The sequence below is a fragment of the Pelodiscus sinensis genome, chromosome 4 (genome assembly GCF_049634645.1).
Source record: "Pelodiscus sinensis isolate JC-2024 chromosome 4, ASM4963464v1, whole genome shotgun sequence".
Classification (NCBI taxonomy): Eukaryota; Metazoa; Chordata; order Testudines; family Trionychidae; genus Pelodiscus; species Pelodiscus sinensis.
The window spans coordinates 65,189,319-65,210,480 of NC_134714.1; the positions used below are offsets into that span (position 1 = coordinate 65,189,319).

At 44.6% G+C, this 21,162-nt stretch overlaps 1 protein-coding gene and 1 long non-coding RNA gene across 15 annotated transcripts in view; one reads left to right on the top strand and one right to left on the bottom strand.

The window, feature by feature from the left end:
* The window catches only part of LOC102450239 (MAX gene-associated protein-like), a 212,947-nt gene that overhangs the window by 72,802 nt on the left and 118,983 nt on the right, over positions 1-21,162 (top strand). For 6 of the 14 annotated variants that reach the window (XM_075927173.1, XM_075927171.1, XM_075927172.1 and 3 more), the window contains 6 exons: positions 2,871-3,053; positions 5,252-5,363; positions 9,105-9,338; positions 10,455-10,634; positions 11,406-11,558; positions 12,919-17,776. The exons of 2 other annotated variants lie outside the window; for them this stretch is intronic. In XM_075927173.1, coding sequence (XP_075783288.1) covers positions 2,871-3,053; positions 5,252-5,363; positions 9,105-9,338; positions 10,455-10,634; positions 11,406-11,558; positions 12,919-14,228 — 2,172 coding nt within the window. In that variant the 3' untranslated portion in view covers positions 14,229-17,776. 6 more of the 14 variants (XM_075927188.1, XM_075927174.1, XR_012903446.1 and 3 more) reach the window with 5 other exon arrangements.
* The window catches only part of LOC142829132 (uncharacterized), a 217,553-nt gene continuing 215,080 nt past the window's right edge, over positions 18,690-21,162 (bottom strand). The window contains exon 4 of the long non-coding RNA XR_012903450.1: positions 18,690-18,840. This is a non-coding gene — a long non-coding RNA (uncharacterized LOC142829132). The remainder of the gene's footprint in view (positions 18,841-21,162) is intronic.

The window sequence follows — 21,162 nt, forward strand, 5'->3', positions numbered from 1 at the left end:
CTCAGTTCACCGGCAGATGCCCTCAGAAGAGCTCTGCCACAAGAGCACGAATGGGAACTCGACTATACACTCCTCAGCGACATAGTCAACCGATGGGGTTTCCCAGATATAGATCTATTTGCCACTTCAATAAAGAAAAAATGCCAAAGTTATTGCTCCAGGGCGGGCATGGGGAAAGAGTCCTCCGGAGATGCTCTAGTTATAACCTGGAACGTACTCCTACGTTATGCTTTTACCCCATTTCCTCTCCTCAGCAGAGTCCTCGTAAAGATTCTGAACGACAAAGCCAAAGTTATCCTCATTGCACCCTGCTGGCCCCGATAGCCATGGTTTCCCCTTCTACTCAGGCTAGCAATACATCAACCAATCACACTTCCAAACGATCCCATTCTTTATCAGCCAGGGATCATGTATGCTCACCCACAGTTTCGCACACTCCATCTCAAGGAGTGGTACCTAGATGGTTCACAGGCATAGAACTGCAGTGCTCTCAACAAGTACGTGATGTCCTCTTACAGAGCAGAGCACCTGCAACAAGAAAAACATACATGAGCAAATGGACTCGATTTGTTCTCTGGGCAACCTCTCGTAACATACGACCTCAAGACGCTCCACTTCCTGATATACTGGAATACGTTACACCTCAAACAATCACATCTCTCCTTCAGTTCAATCAGGGTCCACCTAGCAGCCATTGCAACCTTTCACACAACAGTGGAAGACACCACAGTCTTCGCACACCTAGTAACTAAGCGATTTTTGAAAGGTCTTCAGGCTCTATACCCAGAGGTATCAGCCCCTCAAGAGCCTTGGGACTTACACTTGGTACTAACAAAACCGCCCTCACAAAACCGCCATTTGAACCCATGACAACATCTTCCCTAGGCCATTTATCCTTAAAGACAGCATTTTTGGTAGCAATAACATCAGTCCGCAGAGTGAGCGAGTTGGCTGCCCTGATGGCAGAAACACCCTTCACCGTATTTTTTTAAGGACATGGTCATGATGTGACCGCACCCAAAATTCCTCCCCAAGGTGCGCTCCTCTTTCCATTTGAATCAGACAATATACTTGCCAGTATTCTTTCCAAACCCCCACGCTAATGCTTTCGAAGCTCAGATGCACACCCTAGATGTCAGAAGGGCTCTCTCCTTTTACATCGACAGAACAAAATCTTTCAGATCCTCTCCTCGTCTTTTCGTCTCCATCGCAGATCATAGCAAGGGAAAACAAATTTCATCACAGAGGTTGTCACATTGGATCTCAGATTGCATTGCTACCTGTCACTCACTAAATGACCTACCTCTGCCAGTTCCGATTCAGACATACTCCACAAGGGCAGTTGCTGCATCCGTGGCTTACCTGAGGAAAATCCCACTACATGACACATGCACAGCAGCCATGTGGTCATCAGAAAACACCTTTTCAAACATTATGCTCTCACCTCAGGACCCCTTCAGCATACCAAACTAGCAAAAGCTGTACTACAAATGGCATATTTACCTGATCCGAAGTCCCTACCTCCATAAGAAAATATTGCTTGAAGTCACCTCATATGGAGCACCCCCAGGGATGCTTCTCGACGAAGGAAAGGAGATTACTCAGCTTCCTGTAACTGACATTCTTCGAGATGAGCGTCCCTGGGGGTGCTCCACTACCCTCCCTTCTTCCCCTCTACTTCGGAATGCCCTTATGATAACATCTATAATACATTATTTGCCGGGTTCCGGATAGGGAAGGAACTGAAGGGAGGGGGGGCCATGCATGCGTGATCGTACTGAGGGAGGCTCGTGCATGCGCGGCCCCTGATAGATTGCTGAGAGAAATCCATCGGGAAGCGCTGAGGCACTCAACACCTCATGTGGAGCACCCCCAGGGACACTCATCTCGAAGAACATCAGTTACAGGAAGGTGAGTAACCTCCTTTTTCTTACGTTTAATTTGCTTATTATTAACCTTCCCCTTTGCGCACACAATCCTTTCTAAAGTGCCTTCTTGTTCCCATTCTTCCATGTTCAAACAAATTTACTGTTTATTATAAGTCAAGCTTTGTATTTCAAAATGTCTGTGAAGATATATAACCTATTATACGGTTTAGAAAGTTTGTGCATCTGTCTGTCCGTTTGCCTGTGAATCCGTTTGTTCAAGAACGCCTCCTAAACAGTAAGAGCTAGGACTACCAAATTTGGTAGGCAGCTTCCTCTTACGATAAATAAAGCAAGGTCAGGGTTTGGTTGTGCCAAGACAGTGGGATGCACCTAGACTGTGATTCTTACCAAAAGGAAAGGGAATTGTGTGATTTCAGGAGCAGTTATGAATGACTGGGGGGGGGAAGCAAACATGGGGAACAGATAAACTCACAAATGACCAGAGGGTTACAGCAAGCATCCCAGCTTTGGAGAGCAGCCCCATGCTGCCCTTGGGCTGCCCCCAGGAAGCAACCACTGATTGAGCTTGTGTGGCCCCCTGCACCACTCCCTTGGTTCGGCCCCTGGGAGAAGCCTGCAGGCAATCTGTGTAGCCCTGCTACCCCAGGCCAGACCCGGCCCTGGGCAATGCCAGATACATCTTGTAGTGTATCCATATATGAAAAGCTGTTCTCTTCTGAATGCCTTTGAGTGGAAATGGTTGCTGGATTTTCACCTTCAACTGATCTCTCTGACATTCTGGCCTCCTTTCATTATATTCTCTACATCCTGTAGTGTTTTTGTATTTTTAGAAATCTTTTTCATGAAGATAAATGAAGTTGTATCAGGGAATGTTATGACTAACACAGAAATGTGTCTTAATGACTGTGTAAGTCAGGATGACGTTTTCCCCTCTCAGTTAATTTCAAATGAAGAACTAACACATGGATTCTTTTCCAATAGAAACCCCAATTCTGGAGCAGAAAGCAGAAGAATGAGGCAGAGGCTTTTGCTCATTACCGCCAAACACATACAGCAAATGAACGCCGACGTCGCAATGAAATGAGAGATCTTTTTGAAAAGCTAAAAAGAGCACTGGGACTGCATAGCCTCCCCAAGGTCTCCAAGTGCTACATCCTAAAACAAGTAGGTATTTTACAGCTCAAATCATATGGAGAAAAATTCCTTTAATGTGGGGCAAACTGGCATCAGGTCTGAAAAACAGTGTAATGATATGAAAAATATTTTAGATGTGAGTGCAGAAATGCTTTTCTCCTCTATGCAATCGTTTCACAATAAAGTAATTTGAGGAGAAATGAATTCACTCGAGATAAACTTTAGGGTTTAATGGGATGCGCTCCCCTATCTTCCACTGCTTCTTTGCGAATTTAACGCTCGAAAGTAATTGCCTTGGCAATTTTAAATTGGACAGCGAGGCAGTCTGAATATACAATGAAGACAGATCTCCCTAAGGTAAGAAAATAAAATTCTTTGTGAAATATTTTATTTCAACATAGGATATAGATAGAAAACTGTAAATGAAAGGAAACAAGCAGCACGTAATCAAAGCCATAAATAATTACGTTTATCTGTATATTACATTCCTAGGGTTTTGCCAATTACCTGTTGGACATAGGTTTATGGAAAATAGATTCTGTCAAATTAGATATCTTTTTGATGAGGTTACAAGTTTGATCAGTAAAGGTAAAAGTGTTGATGTAATATATGTAGATCTTCTGTAATGCATTTGATTTGGTATTACATGACAGTTTGAAAAAATTAGATGTCAAATTAACATGGCACACATTAAATGAATTAAAAGATGGCTAACTGATAGGACTTAAAATGTAATTGTAAGTAGGGACTTATCATCAAATCATTGTTTCTAGTGGGGTTCTGCAGGGATTGGTTCTTGACATTTTTATTAAAGACCTGGAAGAAAACAAAATCATCAGTGATGAAGATTGCAGGTAAGAAAAAAATTGGAGCAGTGGTAAATAATGAAAAGGACATGCCACTGAGACACTGTGATACGGATCGCTTGGCAAACTGGATGCAAGCAAACAATATGCAGTTTGATATGGTTAAATGTAAATGTATACGTCTAGTAGCAAAGAATTCAGGCCGTACTTAGGGGATGGGGAACTCTATTCTGGGGAGTAGTGACTGAAAACGTTTTAGAAGTGGTGGATAATCTCTGAACATGAGTTTCCAGTGTGACACTGTGGCCAAAAGAGCTTGGATACATAAACAGAAAATCTGAAGTAGGATAGTGAAGTTATTTTATCTCTGTATTTAGCATAGGTGAAAGTGCAGCTGGAGTATTGTCCAATTCTGGTGTCCACAGTTCTAGAAGGATGCTGATAAATTGGATGGGATTCAGAGAGGAACCATGGAAATGATTAAAGTCAAAATGGTTAGAAAAGGAGCTTTATAATGGTAGACTGAAGAAGATTAATCTATTTAGTTTAATAAAGAAAAGGTTAAGTGGGGAATTGAGTACTGTATAGTCTTAAAATGCCTGCATAATTCTTATTCTTGGAGAGAAAAGGATAATATGATCCAATGATTGGAAAGTTAAATAAGACAATCACATTGGAAAAACAATATAACTTTCTAAGAGGGATGTTAAGAAGAGGGTGGTTTGCTAATGGTGTAGTCAGTAGAATTTTTATCGACTACACAATTAGTCGATAAGGGAAGGCCGCTAAAGGGCTCAGTCCTGGGTCGCACTGGGTCTGGGACCTAAGCCCACTGCGACTCTGCATTTAAAAAGTAGGAGCTCGTCTGCCTTGCCCACCTACCTCCTATTAAATTTTAAATGCAGAGATGCAACATAGTTTGGTCCTGGACTGGTGTGAGTTGGGACTGAGCCGGGCTGCCTGCTCGCCTGGCTCCTGCTATGTTTTAAATGCAGAGAGACACTGTGGTTTGGCCCCAGACCTGTGCAAGCCAGGACTGAGCTGGGCTATCTGGTTACCTGGCTTGTGGTATGTTTTAAATGCAGAGCCGCAGCAGCGGTAGGTCCCCTGCTGCATCTCTGCATTTAAATGTGTAAAGTCGATAGCATAGCTTATCGATTAATCAATTATACTTACACAACCCTACTTTTTAACAGCAAGAATAATTAACAACTATTTACCAACAACAATTTACCAAGGATCATGATGTATTCTCCATCACTGAGAATTTTTAAATCAAGATTGGGTGTTTTTCTGATGGATGGAAAATGTCTGTAGGGAGACTTTTAAAATGCCTGTTTTGACTGGGAAAGGAGAGCTACTTATTTCTGTGTTGTATGCGTTAGCTTGGTCTCTAACCTGGTGTTTCTGACATGCTTCTAGGCCTATGAAGAGATCCAGGGGCTGACTGATCAGGCAGATAAACTGATTGGGCAGAAGAACTTACTGACTCGCAAACAAGACAGTCTGATTCGTAAAGTATCCACACTTTCAGGTGAGGTGGTTTAAGGGGACATAGGGTATGTCTACACTACCCTCCTAGTTCGAACTAGGAGGGTAATGTATGCATACCGCACTTGCTAATGAAGCCCGGGATTTGAATTTCCCGGGCTTCATTAGCATAAGCGGGGAGCCGCCATTTTTAAATCCCCGCTGCTTCGAACCCCGTGTAGCGCGGCTACACGGGGCTCGAACTAGGTAGTTCGGACTAGGGTGCCTATTCCGAACTACCGGTACACCTCGTTTCACGAGGAGTACCGGTAGTTCGGAATAGGACCCTAGTCCGAACTACAGTGAACCCTCGTTTATCGCGGTAGATAGGTTCCAAACCCGACCGCGATAGATGAAAATCCGCGAAGTAGAAGTAGGATCCTCAAAGCCTCGGGGGAAGCCGGCGGGGGGGGGGGGCATCCCAGGCGCGCCTGGGCTGCTCCCCCGCCGGAGCCCCTCCGCGGCTTTCAAAGCCTCCGGGGAAGCCGGCGGGGGGGCATCCCAGGCGCGCCTGGGCTGCTCCCCCGCCGGAGCCCCTCCGCGGCTTTCAAAGCCTCCGGGGAAGCCGGCGGGGGGGCATCCCAGGCGCGCCTGGGCTGCTCCCCCGCCGGAGCCCCTCCGCGGCTTTCAAAGCCTCCGGGGAAGCCGGCAGGGGGGGGCATCCCAGGCGCGCCTGGGCTGCTCCCCCGCCGGAGCCCCTCCGCGGCTTTCAAAGCCTCCGGGGAAGCCGGCGGGGGGGCATCCCAGGCGCGCCTGGGCTGCTCCCCCGCCGGAGCCCCTCCGCGGCTTTCAAAGCCTCGGGGGAAGCCGGCGGGGGGGCATCCCAGGCGCGCCTGGGCTGCTCCCCCGCCGGAGCCCCTCCGCGGCTTTCAAAGCCTCCGGGGAAGCCGGCGGGGGGGCATCCCAGGCGCGCCTGGGCTGCTCCCCCGCCGGAGCCCCTCCGCGGCTTTCAAAGCCTCCGGGGAAGCCGGCGGGGGGGCATCCCAGGCGCGCCTGGGCTGCTCCCCCGCCGGAGCCCCTCCGCGGCTTTCAAAGCCTCGGGGGAAGCCGGCGGGGGGGCATCCCAGGCGCGCCTGGGCTGCTCCCCCGCCGGAGCCCCTCCGCGGCTTTCAAAGCCTCGGGGGAAGCCGGCGGGGGGGCATCCCAGGCGCGCCTGGGCTGCTCCCCCGCCGGAGCCCCTCCGCGGCTTTCAAAGCCTCGGGGGAAGCCGGCGGGGGGGCATCCCAGGCGCGCCTGGGCTGCTCCCCCGCCGGAGCCCCTCCGCGGCTTTCAAAGCCTCCGGGGAAGCCGGCGGGGGAGCAGCCCAGGCGCGCCTGGGATGCCCCCCCGCCGGCTTCCCCGGAGGCTTTGAAAGCCGCGGAGGGGCTCCGGCGGGGGAGCAGCCCAGGCGCGCCTGGGATGCCCCCCCGCCGGCTTCCCCGGAGGCTTTGAAAGCCGCGGAGGGGCTCCGGCGGGGGAGCAGCCCAGGCGCGCCTGGGATGCCCCCCCGCCGGCTTCCCCGGAGGCTTTTTAAAGTTTTGGTAACCGCTACTTCGCGGTTCGACCATCGCGGATTCACGTATATACATAATGTAATGAAAAAAGTCCGCGAAGTCGTGAATCCGCGATAGTCGAACCGCGAAGTAGCGAGGGTTCACTGTACCTAGTTCGAGCCCCGTGTAGCCGCGCTACACGGGGTTCGAAGCAGCGGGGATTTAAAAATGGCGGCTCCCCGCTTATGCTAATGAAGCCCGGGAAATTCAAATCCCGGGCTTCATTAGCAAGTGCGGTATGCATACATTACCCCGCTAGTTCGAACTAGCGGGGTAGTGTAGACATACCCATAGTGGTTAGAGGAGTGAAAGAAAGGACTTACAGGGCTGGGAAGGACTAGGGTGTCACTTAGGGGATAGGTACATAAGTGGTAGAATGTGCAGATAAAAGATTTAGTATTAGCTCCTCAAAGATACTTAGGGACCTAACTTTCATTAAATACCTTTGAGAATCTGGCCCACAGATTGTAAGAAAAGAAGACTGATTTTTGGGTTGGGGTGTATTTGTGATAGTATAAAGTACATTGTCATAAACACAGAAAAGTATTTATTTCTTCAAGCAGTAAGGGCCACAGGTTCTACTGTGGATCTTCAGCTCACGTGCAGCTTTGAGGACAGCATTTAGACCTGTCAGCCACTAGCTTAGGGAGACAACTCTTCTGTTAAGGAGACATACTACTTTTGTTTCATCTCCACAGGTAAAGGAAATGTGGACATACCTTCCTGCTGCCGACCATTAGGATCCTAGTGTCCAGTACACTGGAGCTATCCAAAGGGAAGAATATTTCACTGCCTTCAGAAACAGAGTTTTGTCCAAAGAGCCTTTCTTGTATATCCTCAATAGCCAAACAGGGTTTGATCTTTGGACATTAGTCTGGTGCTGATGCCTTTCATGGCATCCTTTCAGCCTTCCAAAGGGTCTGTCCCTATACTTTCTGTCTATCAAGTGGCTTTTATGATGATAACGGCATCAGCCAGATGGAGTATGGAATTAGTACTGTCCTGAGAACACAAGTACTGCACATTCCATGTTGATAAATTAGTTCTTGGTATGATTCCAATAGTCATTTTAGGCATGTAAAGCCAACTTCATATTTTGTAAGTTATGGCTGATAGGACTAAAGTCCTTCTCTCTCAACACAAAAAATGTATCTAGACAAATCTAAAACAGTAAAGCATTCAGGCCCAATATTTGTAATCAATTGGCTGTAAGCAGGGAGGAGAGAGTGTTTTTCATAGTCTTACATGTCTAGGTGGATATGGTGGTTTATACTTGAGCCATATGAGGCAAAAAAATTGCCGTTTTAGTAAACTCTGGTCACACTCCATAAATGCAATATGTGGGTAGAGACCTACTGTTCTTAAAAAATCTGCAAGATAGCCTGGCTTTTTATAATATGCTTCAGAGCTGATAGGTAAGCTTTGTCTTTTGCTGTAGTTGAAATGATAGTATTGACTCTGTAGTACCTCTGTCACTTGAGGGACAGCCTGTGCACAGTTATATGTAGTGTGGTTATAGTTGTGTTGGTCTGCTCTCTGGGGCTCCAAAGCTTGTGGTTCTCATCAATAGAGAATGTCCAGAAAAAGATATTACTTCACCCACTTTGTTGTCCTGTGTATAGTTATATGAGTTTTGATCATATAACTAAATTGCTAAATAAATTCTCAACGTGCCTACAGACAGTTGATAAAATTCCATTGTATAGTCTGTGGATCTTATTGTTCTAAGAAATATTAAGCTTACTCTAAAATTTCCTTTCTTTGAATAGTAAGATCTACAAGTCTGAACAACTTTGGGTAAGATGAAGGATCCCCATTCATAGCTAAATAAATAATGCTCTCATCCCCAGCTGTCAGTGTATTTGTAGGTAAGGCCAACACCGTATTTATTGTAGCAGTAAAAGTTCTCAACTGGCAACCTGTCCAGCAGGAAGAGACACATCCCTGAGCCATTGGTTATTAGGTCTGAATTCTGTCCATCAAAGCTGCAGACAAGCTGAAGACCAATTTTAAGATCTATTTTTTCTCCTTGAAGAGAGTAAAAGTAGATATATTTTCCTATTTCTGTGATGCGCTGTAGATTGTTCTTTGGACAATGCATTGCATTGGGGTAAACCTGCTGGTTCTGTATGGTTCCATTCCAATTCTTAGTCCTGGAAGCAATTAGAATCTGAGGACATTTTGACTCTCTCTCTCTGTTAATTTTTTTGTAGGTAAGACAGAAGAAGTGGTTCTGAAGAAGTTAGAATACATTTATGCCAAACAGAAAGCGGTAGAAGCACAAAAGAAGAGGAAACAAGTTGAACCAGAGGAGACTGTTGTGACCATGAAACCCAGCAGAGAGCAAGAAGGATCCTCCACTTCTTCCAAAGAGTTGGGACAAATGATTGTGACAAATAGGCGAGGGAAGCCATTAATACTCGCGAGGAAAGGAGGCCAGGCTGCCGGTAGGTTGGGATATGTTTGATCTTTTCACACGGGGTGGGGCGGGAAATATCATTGGAAAGGCTGTGAGTCTGTCATGGATTTTGTGACTTTCTGTGACCTTCATGATTTCTGTAGTGGCTTGTGTGACTAGTCAAGAGATTGAATGTGAAAGGGGGCTCGTGGCTGAAGAAGGAAGTTGGGGCATAGGAAGAAATGAGAGCTCTGAGTGGCACTTACTTAGGGGGGCTTCCCAGAAGTAGCAGCATGTCCTTAGGCAAAGGTGTGCTAAATCGTTCTGTGCACTCCTCCAGCTGCAGACACTCCCCCTCCCGCAATTCCTATTGGCTGCAGTTCCCAGCCAGTAGAAGCAGCAGAGCCAGAGCTCAGCGTGGGGGCAGCATGCAGAGCCCCCCTTGCTACACCTCCACCTATAAGTCAAGGGCTTCATTGCAAAGTTCTGGGGAGCCATATAGAGCCAAACAAAAAGCCTGCCAGCTGCACCATTCCTCCCCTCCCCAGAGCACCCGCAGCACCCCTGAGCTGTCCCCTGTCTTAGAGCACCCAAGATTGTCAGGGTTATATAATACAAGTTCTTTACAGGACACGGGCCATTAATTTTTGTTTACTGCCTGTGATCTGTCCATAACTTTTACTAAGGATACCAGTGAGTAAAATGTAACCATAATCATTGGATATCTTGGTGGGGGAAGGGAGTAGCAGCCTGCTGTGTATAGCCATTTTGCTATAAATGTATTAATTTCAGACACAGTCAAGGTAAAGAATCAAAGCAAGAATGTTTCTGTATATTACGGTTACGTATGTTTTACATTTTAAGATAGAGTTTAAGAAAGTCTAGAAATTTACAGAAATCACATTAACTTCCTCTGTGATTGGATAAGTGGGGTCAGAGGTTTCTATGTGGGGAAATCAAGATAAACCGAGCTTGCCAGTTGCTAACAGATTTTAGCTGAGAAAATTGTTCTAATTAGCAAAGTGGGCTGAGGACACTAATATTGATATTCACTCAAAAGAGAGCTGTTGTCAGCTAGTAAGTATCTATTGGTTAAAGGCTGTAAAGCATGCAGTGTCAGAAATATCACTTTCAGTGTGGGGTTTTTATTTGTATTTTTATGCAGTGGAAACCACATCCTCTCCTGTTACGTTAACTACTGCCAGCCTAGTGATGACTCCACAAGGGCAGGTGCTTACACTGAAGAGTTCCCTGATGCCAGGACAGGTAGCCACTGTTCCTTCCACACTCCTGCAAGCTGAGCTAAAGCCTCAAGTTGCTAGCAACACAGTTACAACACAGCCAGGTAAGCTAACATGAGAGCAGGTTTACTGGAAGAATCATAAAATACTAAAACTGGAAGGGACCTCGAAAAGTCATCAAGTCCAGTCCCCTGCCCTCACGGCAGGACCAAGCACCATATATCTAGATCATCCCTGATAGATGTCTATCCAACCTGCTCTTAAATATCTCCAGTGATGGAGATTCCACAACCTCCCTAGGCAATTTATTCCAGTGCTTAACAAGCCTGACAGTTAGGAAGTTTTTCCTAATGTCCAATCTAAACCTCCCTTATTGCAATTTAAGCCCATTTAAAAATTGTTATTGAATCTATCCCTCTGTTCATTTATGCACTTCAGTTTATAAAATACAATTTTCCTTGTAAGAAATTATGTGCTTCACCAGTAGTATCCTTTATAGAATTCTTTCTGTAATTTTACAACTTTACTGACTAGGGTAGATTCTCACTGCACTATACCTATTACATAAAACAGAGATACTTGATTATACAACCAAAATGGTAATCAAATCAATAGAGCTATTTGTTTTTATCATTAGATAAATAGAATCTGTTGAATGTTACTATTCCTAAATTAAAGAGAAGGGGAAAATACCTGTAATGTTGTGTAGAAGGTGAGTCTGTGGCTGATCTCTATTAGAAATAGAACAATCAAATAGCCATTTCTTAGACCACTTTCAAATGGTAGTATACTACCAGATACAGCATGGTTGTGTTGTGCTATATTTTCTATTTTTGAGTTGTCATAAAAAAAAATTGCTTTTCTTCCTGAATAAGGTATTGCATCCGTGATGATTCAGCTACCGTGCTCAACTGTTCCTGTCCAAGTGAAAGGTATCCTCGCTAACTCAGCTATTCCCATTGCACTACCAACCATTGCAAGTAACCCAGGGCCCCCACCTGTTGGATCAGCTGCAGAACTTGCTTCAGGTAAGTTCTCCATTCACAAATCCTTGTGTGAGGCTATCAAAAGTTCTCTTTAAAATATTTAGGGTCAGCTTTTCTTCAGAATGGTAAATAACATTGCATCTTTCCTTCACAGTTTTGAAGCACTCAGTACAATTATGTGCTGGAGTAGAGGGGGCATTTCTTTCACCTCCTGTTCATTCAACAGCACTTAAGATTTGAGCCATCTTGTACTCTTATATCTGACGCTATTATAGCTGAAATATTTGAAGAAATATTGTGAACAGGACTTAGGGAGAGGATAGTGGATGTTTATATTAGGAGCATTTCATGTCATCCAGAGCATAGAACTCCCAAGTTGAGGCAATTCACCATCTTAATGGAGTTTCTCATGTAATAGGGTGTATGGAGCTAAGAAGAAAAGGGTCAATTTCAGATGTAGGACTAGGGAAAATCTGACTACTGTATCTGCGAATTCTTTTGCTACCAGTAAATGAGCACAGAAGGTCTCTGAAATATGCAGTATCATTCTGAGAGGCAAAATATGCAGGAAACATAATTTTCTAGTGTACAGTCTAAAAACTGCTGTGTAAATAGTAAGTATTTCTTGATGGGAGTAGATATTAGCTAGCTTTCACCAACCTACTTCAGAAAATTCCTCTGAAGAAGCTCTGGAAAAGGAGTGACTTAGTGTATGATGGCTATAATTACACTAATAGAATGAAGTAACAATTCTAAAAAATTAATGTAGAAATGGCACTTTTGTACTTGACAGACCTGCTCTATAGTAGTTATAGCTATTGATGTCAGGGCAAACGAATAAGTACATTGCTTTTACTTCTGGAGAGTTGGCACAGCTAAGAGATAGTGTGTAAGCATTTTCTGTTTTGTGCATCACCAGAAAAAAAATTGTGGTAAGTTCCAATCAGTTTCACTTGTGTTAGTCTACTGAAAGCAGGGGGAATTTCACACATTATTGCGGGACATATCCTGAAGATACAAGATTGCACAGGTATAAATGAGGGCTGAATTTTGTCTGCTACCAATTGTGCACTGGCAGAGGGAGAAGATACTAAGCTGAGTTTGCAAGATCAGGCCGTAGGGGGAATGAACATCTTTCAAATGTGTTCAAGTTAAAAATAAATTCTGATAGATAATAGACATCATGTGATTTCAATGATTCACTCTTCAGAGTAGTATTGATTAAGTTTGTAGAGTTAAAAAAAAAAAAGTACAACCAGTTCACATCCGTGTATTAAAGCAGATGTTTTAAACTCTTTATAGAGTTGGTTTTGTTGGGGGGAGGTGATACGGGAGAAGGAGGATTGTTTTCAGCTGCAGTCATCAGTGATCCTGATGGATTTTGCTTTGTTTGGTTTTTTAGAGTGTGAAGATTCATTCGTGATGCCAAAAATTGTCAATGTGACATCACTGGCTGCTGAAGGGGGAGTTAATTTAAGCCTGAATAGAACCAAGAATTCTCATGTAACCCCAGGTGCTGGTGCCCAGACATCTGAGCAGTCCCTGAAAGCAGGACCTCATGAAAACAGGCAGAATGAGGACATCCTTTCAGAAGAAAAAAACAAGGCATCTCCTGGAGACAGCTGTGGAGATGGGAAAAGTGCCACAGGGCCCACGGAAATTTTCCTTGAAAATAAAGACAACAGCTTTCCACAGATTCGGAATGTACCTACAGTAAAAGACTCTTCAGAGTCCTTTGCTAAAAAGCTTTGTATTGGAGAGTGTGTTGGAAACCAGGGGAGGAGGAAAGAGATTGATCAGGGAGGGGAAAGGTTGAAGCCAAAGGATTTTCCATTCCGCAAGCTGCAAGTTAAAGATCTCAAAGAGTCCAGGATAGAAATGGAACTGAGGAAAGTAGCCTCTGCAATGGAGGAAGCAGAACTAGACCCAAGTGAGTTACTGGGCAGCATTGAAGAGAGTGATGACACTGATGAAACCCTCACTTCACTTCTCAACGAAATTGCCTTTCTCAATCAGCAGCTGAATGATGACACTTCTGGCATGTCAGAGCTGCCCAATACCCTGAGTTCAGACTTTTCCCCAGAAGACTCTGAAACTCGCAGGGGAGCTGCCAGTGACCTGGCTGCTGCAGATGGATCCTCCTTCCCGTACGGTCACTTGGGTAGCAGTTTCAAGGCCCTTTCTGAAGTTCGCGAGAGTAGTGGCTCCATAAGCCCCCTCCTGCTTCACCTAGAAGATGATGACCTTACGGATGGTGAGAAGAACTCAGCAGAACCTTCATCTCAAGCAGATATTTTGAAGATAGTGATAGGCTCTGACATGAAGGACCCACTTGCCAAACTCTCAGTAACTGATGGTGGTTACGGTAAAACTTTAGATCCCTTGGCAGAGACCAGTGTGTCTCCTCCAATCCTGCAAATGAAAACCAATCTAGAAGCTGGTAATACTGACACATTGTGGAGGCCTATGCCCAAACTGGCCCCACTTGGGTTAAAAATTGCAAATCTTCCATTAGACTCAGAAGGGCAGAGTACCAAGGTGATGCCAGTGTTGGCACCTGTAGTTACAAAACTGGCACCCATTGGTTTAAAAAGTAAATTACCTGCAACTGACCAGGAAGAACAGGACAGTAAAATAATGCCCACATTAGCCTCTGTGGTCGCAAAATTGAACAGTACTGGGACCTTGCCTTCAAATTCTGCAAGTAAATAAATGCTTGGATTTTTCAGTGGCTGAAAGAAAAATTGGGAGCAAATGTGGACTATGAAAGGAGTTGGTGTCTTGAGTTTTAATATCTTGTGTCTTCAGACACTTGTTTTCTGTACACTGTAAAGAAAATATGGTATCAGTGCACTCTTCTGACTGAGGGCAGGCCCCAAGCTGAGAAATCAATGCTATGAAACTTTAATTATGTTACCATGAATTTTACCTCACTGCTGTGTTCTGGATGTTCCTTTCCCAGAAAGAAAACAATATGATTTATTACCATTGCTGGGCAAATGGTATTCTTCCAACAGTGGATCCTTGATAGAGTATGAAATTAGAGGTCTGATGGACTCAGGCCACTGAGAGATTCATACCTTACCAGAGATGCAGTTGTTTCTGGATGAGGAGAAATCAGGCATATTAGCTCTTGTACCAGCCAAATTAACTATCTATGCAGAAGCAGGGTTGCTCACATCTGCAGTTTGTGCAGAGCCCACAGAATGTAATAAGCTTGTGTAAAGGAGATTTGGAGCAAGTTTGTTCAAACTGGTTGCCCTGAGTGGAGAAAGGGAGATCAGGGATAGATTTCTCAAAATGCTAATGTCAAAAATTTCCATTCTTCAGTGCAAAAGAATTTTCTTCCTCCTTAGGCTTTCTATTAGTTCCTGCCCACACCATTTCCATATTAAATCTTAAACTCCCATCATAAGGTAAAGAAGGAAATTTTTGTAGTCCAGTCAGAGTTTGGATAATTGCAACAACCAGTGATGTATTTTTAGTTAGCTAATTTTAAAAAGATAATACCATGCAATGTTCTTCCTTGAGCATGCTTGGCATAAGACCGCATCCAGAATGAACAAATTCCGATAGGAAAAAAACCATCTGGGTATCAGATTGCTAATTCTTTAAAAGCATCACTGAAGTAGTTTGTGTGTCATTTGTCTCCGTTTCGCCTCTCCTTCCCTTTTTCCTCCCTTCCTCGTGGTTCTTAAAGACATACACATCTGAAATTCATTTACAGGAAGTGACCCTTTCAGGATGATTGGAAGATAAAAATAAATGTGTGCATGTGCATGTCCTTCCAAACCATCCATTGTTTTACAAATTCAGGACAGGTACTCAGTTTGCTCATTGCATTTATGCAGGATGTGTATAGCAAAACAAAACAAAAAAGCTCATTACCAGGGAAATAGGGGCAGTATTTGAATAGCAAAATGTATTTTTATTCTCTTCTGCCACCACTTATTCTGTGTAGTTACTCTTCACAATTAAGCTGTTGGAAGTGAAGGGCCTGCAGACTGTAAAGATATTTATATTTTTGTATAAATTTTTTCTTTTCATAGTTTCCTTGAAGAATGACATTTTCAGCCTAGAAGAGACATTTGTTAATGAGTGTATAAATGATTTTTTTCCTACCTAGTTTGTAAATAATTCTTAGGTGCTCCTAAAAAGTAAAAATAACTGCTGTGAAAAATCTGTAGAAACTGGGAAATGGCACATTTTGCCTTTCTTGTATAATTGTATTTAGGAATGTAATCCCTGCTCTTATACCTGAGCAGAGGCAGTTGGGATTCCACATGCTGCCAGTTCTCCCCACTTTCCCCTATTGTGATGCACTAATGTAGAAACTTTCATCTCTCCCAGTACCAAGGCTAAGCCTGTGTGTCTGACTTTCACTTGCAAGTGCTGTAAGTGAGGTTCTTCCACTATTCAGAAGCTGTGTCAAACTACATTTAGTACAAATGTATTCCCTATTCAGTACACTGCAGCTACTGGACTTGTGTCTGGAATAGCTGTGTCACTGGGTACGTATGCCATGTGGTGTTCTTTTTCTTTGTTACAATTGTATCTTGGGCTGCAAAGAAAAGAGATGGTTCTTAAGATGGGTATGCATAAAATTACTCCAGACTTTGTGTAATGGAGGTGTCTCTACTTTCTACAAGGTGAGTTTGAAAACAGTTGGATAGGTGGAGATTGCTTCTGTTGCCTTTGTATAATTTACAGTTTAATCTCATTTTGTGTCATAAATGCTAATCTTCCTGCACTAAAGGTTTGAAGAAGAGGGGATAGGTTAGCATAAGAACCATGCAAAGCCTTACAGCTATCGTTCAATGCCTTAGAAAGGGGAACAACTCTAAATACGTGTTTACACCTACTTAGACTTCAGAGGCTAGATTCAAACCTCATTTGCATCAGTATAAATCTGGAGTAACTTTACTGATGTCAGCAGAGTTTCACCAGTTTTACACAGATGTACCCAGCCCTGCTGATGCAAAAGGGGCAAAGGGGACATCTGCCCTAGGGCCTGGCTGCCACCACTGCTACTGTGGTAACGGCAACAGTTGCGGCTCCATGCTCTTTAAATTGTTGCTGCAGTGCCACATGGCACACTCCAAGCATCTCTGAGGGCTAGTTGCCCCAGCTCCACCCCTTCCACCCAGGGCCCTGTCCCTTCCGGGAGAGCAGAGCCATCCCCTGAAGTACCTTGTCCAAGGGCCCAGCAACTATGTTGGTCCCCCAGATATACCTGAGAATTTGGATCTGGGTATTTTAAACTGGCTGAAGTTGCTTGTCATTCTGCCCAAGACAGTTTGGTTTGCCATTAAATTCAACTTCTTGCTATGTGTGAAACAGCCACTAGCATTGCACTGAAGGTACCACACACACACACACACACACACACACACACCACTAAATTTCCTCTCTATTCCCCCATCACTTCTTGATCCAAAATGGCTGCTGTTCATTTTCATGTTAAAGTTTTAATCCATATCTGTACATTAAGAAAATTATGCCTTTCTCATTTCATAGAACACAGATAGCATTAAAGTCACTCAAATACTCTTTTAAAATAACCCTACCTGCCTTGTGGGTCTGTTGGCTATCATCAAGGTGATAGAAAATGTCTAGATACATATTTACAGTTGTACTGTTTGGCAGTCAGGAATTCTTGCTATAACAAAAAGATAATGTTGAGATGAAAGCTTGATGCCATAAAACTCACTAAAGTCTGCAGGAAGAGACCCCAAAATGAAAAGAACCAATAGGCACGTGGCCAAGTTAAGTGTTTGGCTGGTTCTGCCTAGCAACAAAACCCCTTTGAAAAGGTCATTAGGCTTTGATTTTCCTAGCCCTTACATATCATCTTTTAATTTCACTATCAAATTTGAATGTCGAATCCCCTCCTACCCATAGCCCCAAAATGAATAGGTTTGGAACAAACCTTTTGGAAATTATGCACACTATTGAGAGACAATAGTGGGGTTTGGAATCAGGAGAACAAAAGAAACCTCTGCAAGGAGCACATTCTCATTAGACCACAAGTCCTGGAAACTTCATTTTTTTAGATATGTTTGTAAATAGACAGATGTTTTTAAGAATATAATGTAATGTCAAATTTAGCTTTTTTCCTTTTATATATTAAAGTATATCTTTCCCTCTTTTCAGCTTTTGACAAATTGATATTTTTGTAGAAATCTAACAGTACAGGACTGTTCAATGACTGTATGTGTGAGAGAGAGAAAGCATAACATTAAAATAAATGTTCAACCAGGCTTTGGAAATTTATTACTGGGATGGGGGAGGGGAATCAATAGTAAAGTATTAATTGCTGTGGTGCAATCACATGCTCCTTCAGCCTGGCTTTGGACCAAGCCTCAGTGCCTCTGGCTCAGGTGCCTTGTCCAATGCCTCTGATACGGTCAATGGACTCGGACTGCTCAGTGTCCTCAAGCCTGCCGTCCCAATGGTACCCCTGGAACCTGTGTTGGTTTCCCATGTCATGCCAGGTATCGCGCTTGGTAGCCATTATATCAGTAGCACTAAATGCTTTTTGGCACCAGAATCCTCAAGGGCTTCCACCCTACAGGTGGCACACAAAGTAGAGGAACAGCCTTCAGCCTCCCCTGGACCAGCCCATCGCAGTGCCCTCTCTTGTTGTCACCCTGGACAATGCTTGGACTCAACAGAAATTCCTTAAGAGGGTCACCACCAACCTTAATCTTCAGGTGAAGGAACTTGAGCCAAAAGATACCCTCTGGGGTGCTGGGACAGGCAACTCCAGCCAGAGTGGCTTTACTCTTCCATGATGGAGTGGCCAAAGTCGCTATAACCCTGTGGCAAACACCTTCCTCCATTTCTAAGCTGGCAGAACACGAAAACTTTGTACCAGCGAAAGCTCATGAGTACCTTTATTCCCATCCAGCCTCTAGTTCTCTGGTGATGGAGGCAGTCAATCACCATTAGAGGCAAGACGAATCCAGGTCAACTCCAAAATATAAAGACTCAAAGGGACTGGATTTATTTGGGCATGAAATTTATTCAGCTTCCAGCTCCGAGTGGCTAATAATCAGGCCCTCATAGCCTGCTATGAGATGAACATGTGGCAGGCTATCACTAAGTTCAACTCTTCTCTTTAGGAGGACTTGAAAGAGTTTTGGGCCCTAAGGGAGGATGGAGCTATGGCTTGAGCAGTGCTCCAAGAGGCCTCAGATGCAGCAGTCACAGCAACCCATTATATACCCTCAGCTGTCTGTTTGCGGAGGCACCCTGGCTTCTCTCTGGTCTCTCCCCTGAGGCATAGCAGTCTCTGCAGGATCTCCCCTTTGATGAGCTGGCCCTGTTTGTGGAGAAGACAGACACTAAGTTGCATGGCTTGAAGGACTCCCACATCACCCTTCACATGCTTGTGTGTATATTCTGGGGTTGCACATTAGAAATTCAAGCCCCAGACTGTCTGTTCAGCCTTCCCAATCCTATTATGACATGGGATAGGGCAAATGTATGAGATTCAGGAAAAGACCATCTATCTTCTGCCCAATCCAGCTCCTCCCAGCCCACGGTTGCCTTCAAACCCCCCTAGAATCATAGAACTGGAAGAGACCTCAGAAAGTCATCAAGTACAGCTCCCTGCTCTAGGCAGGACCAATTCCAACTAAATCAACCTGTCCAGGGCTTCGTCAAGTCGAGACTTAAACACCTCTAGGGATGGAGACTCCACTACTTCCCTAGGTAACCCATTCCAGTGCTTCACCACCTTCCTAGTGAAATATCCAACCTGGACCGCTCCCACCACAACTTGAGATCGTTGCTCCTTGTTCTGCCATCTGTCACTACTGAGAACAGCCTCTCTCCATCCTCTTTGGAACCTCCCTTCAGGAAGTTGAAGGCTGCTATCAAACCTCCCCTCACTCTTTGCTTATGCAGACTAAACAGACCCAAGTCCCTCAGCCTCTCCTCATAAGTCATATGCTCCAGCCCCCTAATCATTTTGGTTGCCCTCTGCTGGACCCTCTCCAATGTATCCACATCCTTTTTGTAGTGGGGGGCCCAGAACTGGACACAATGCTCCAGATGTGGCCTCACCAAAGCCGAATAAAGATGAATAATGACACCTCTGTATCTGCTGGCAATGCTCCTCCTAATGCAACCTAATATGCCATTAGCCTTATTGGCTACAAGGGCACACTGTTGACTCATATCCAGCTTCTCATCCACTGTAACCCCCAGGTCCTTTTCTGCAGAACTACTACTTAACTGGTTGGTCCCCAGCTTGTAACTATGCTTGGGATTCTTCCGTCTCAAGTGCAGGACTCTGCACTTGTCCTTGTTGCACCTCATCAGATTTCTTGTGGCCCAATCCTCCAATTTGTCTAAGTCACTCTGGACACTATTTCTGCCCTTAAGCGTTATCTACTTCTCCCCCCAGCTTAGTGTCATCCGCAAACTTGCTGAGGGTGCAATCCATCCCCTCATCCAGGTCATTAATAAAGCTATTGAACAAAACCGGTCCTAGAACCGAACCTTGGGGCACTCCGCTAGAAACTGACCACCATCCTGACATCGAGCCGTTGATCACTACCCGCTGGGCCCGGCCTTCTAGCCATCTTTCTATCCATCTTACCGTCCATTTATCCAATCCACATTCCCTTAACTTGCTGGCAAGAATATTGTGAGAGACCGTATCAAAAGCCTTGCTAATGTCAAGGTATATAACATTCACTGACTTTCCCATGTCCACCGAGCCACTTACCTCATCATAGAAGCTAATCAGATTGGTCAGGCACGACTTGCCCTTTGTGAATCCATGCTGACTATTCCTAATCACTTTCCTCTCATCCAAGAGTCTCAAAATGGATTCCTTAAGGATCCCTTCCATGATTTTTCCAGGAACCGAGGTAAGACTGACTGGCCTACAGTTCCCTGGATCGTCCTTCTTCCCTTTTTTGAAGATGGGCACTATATTTGCCTTTTTCCAATCATCCAGGATTTCTCCCGATCTCCACGACTTTTCAAAGATAATGGCCAAAGGTTCCTCAATGACATTTGCCAACTCCCTCAGAACCCTCGGATGCATTAAGTCCGGACCCATGGATTTGTGTACATTTAGCTTTTCTAAATAGTTCCTAACCTGTTCTTTACCCACCATGGGCTGTCCATCTTCATCCCATCTTGCGTCACTTAATCCTCATCTTGCGTCACTTAATGCTTTTGAGGATTAAGTTGAGAACAACATACCTCTCATCCCGCCAGATCTTTCTCCTGTGCTGTTCTCCCACCATTTGTGCCTTTCTCCTTCGAGTGGTGTCTCTGTGGGTGCACTCGGAGATTTTTGCCTAGCAGTGCCTTCCCGCATCGCACATTCACAGTCACCATCTCACACTGTTTTAGTCCGGTAGCTGCGCATGCGGCATGGGTTCCCCTCAGTTCCTTCTCTACCATCCTCGGCAGAAGACGGAGTCACAGCAGTGCTCTCCTTTCTGACTGGAAAAATAAAAATAGTGTAGTTCATTAGTAGTTTTTAGCCAGTTTATAGTTAATGTTAATTAGTTCTTGTCTGTTTAAAAAAAAAAACGGCTTCTGGGGGTTTTTCCTTCTGTTTTTTTTCTCCAAGTTTCTGAATTCTACAACTTCTTCTCTTCAAAATGCCAACCTCCCCTGG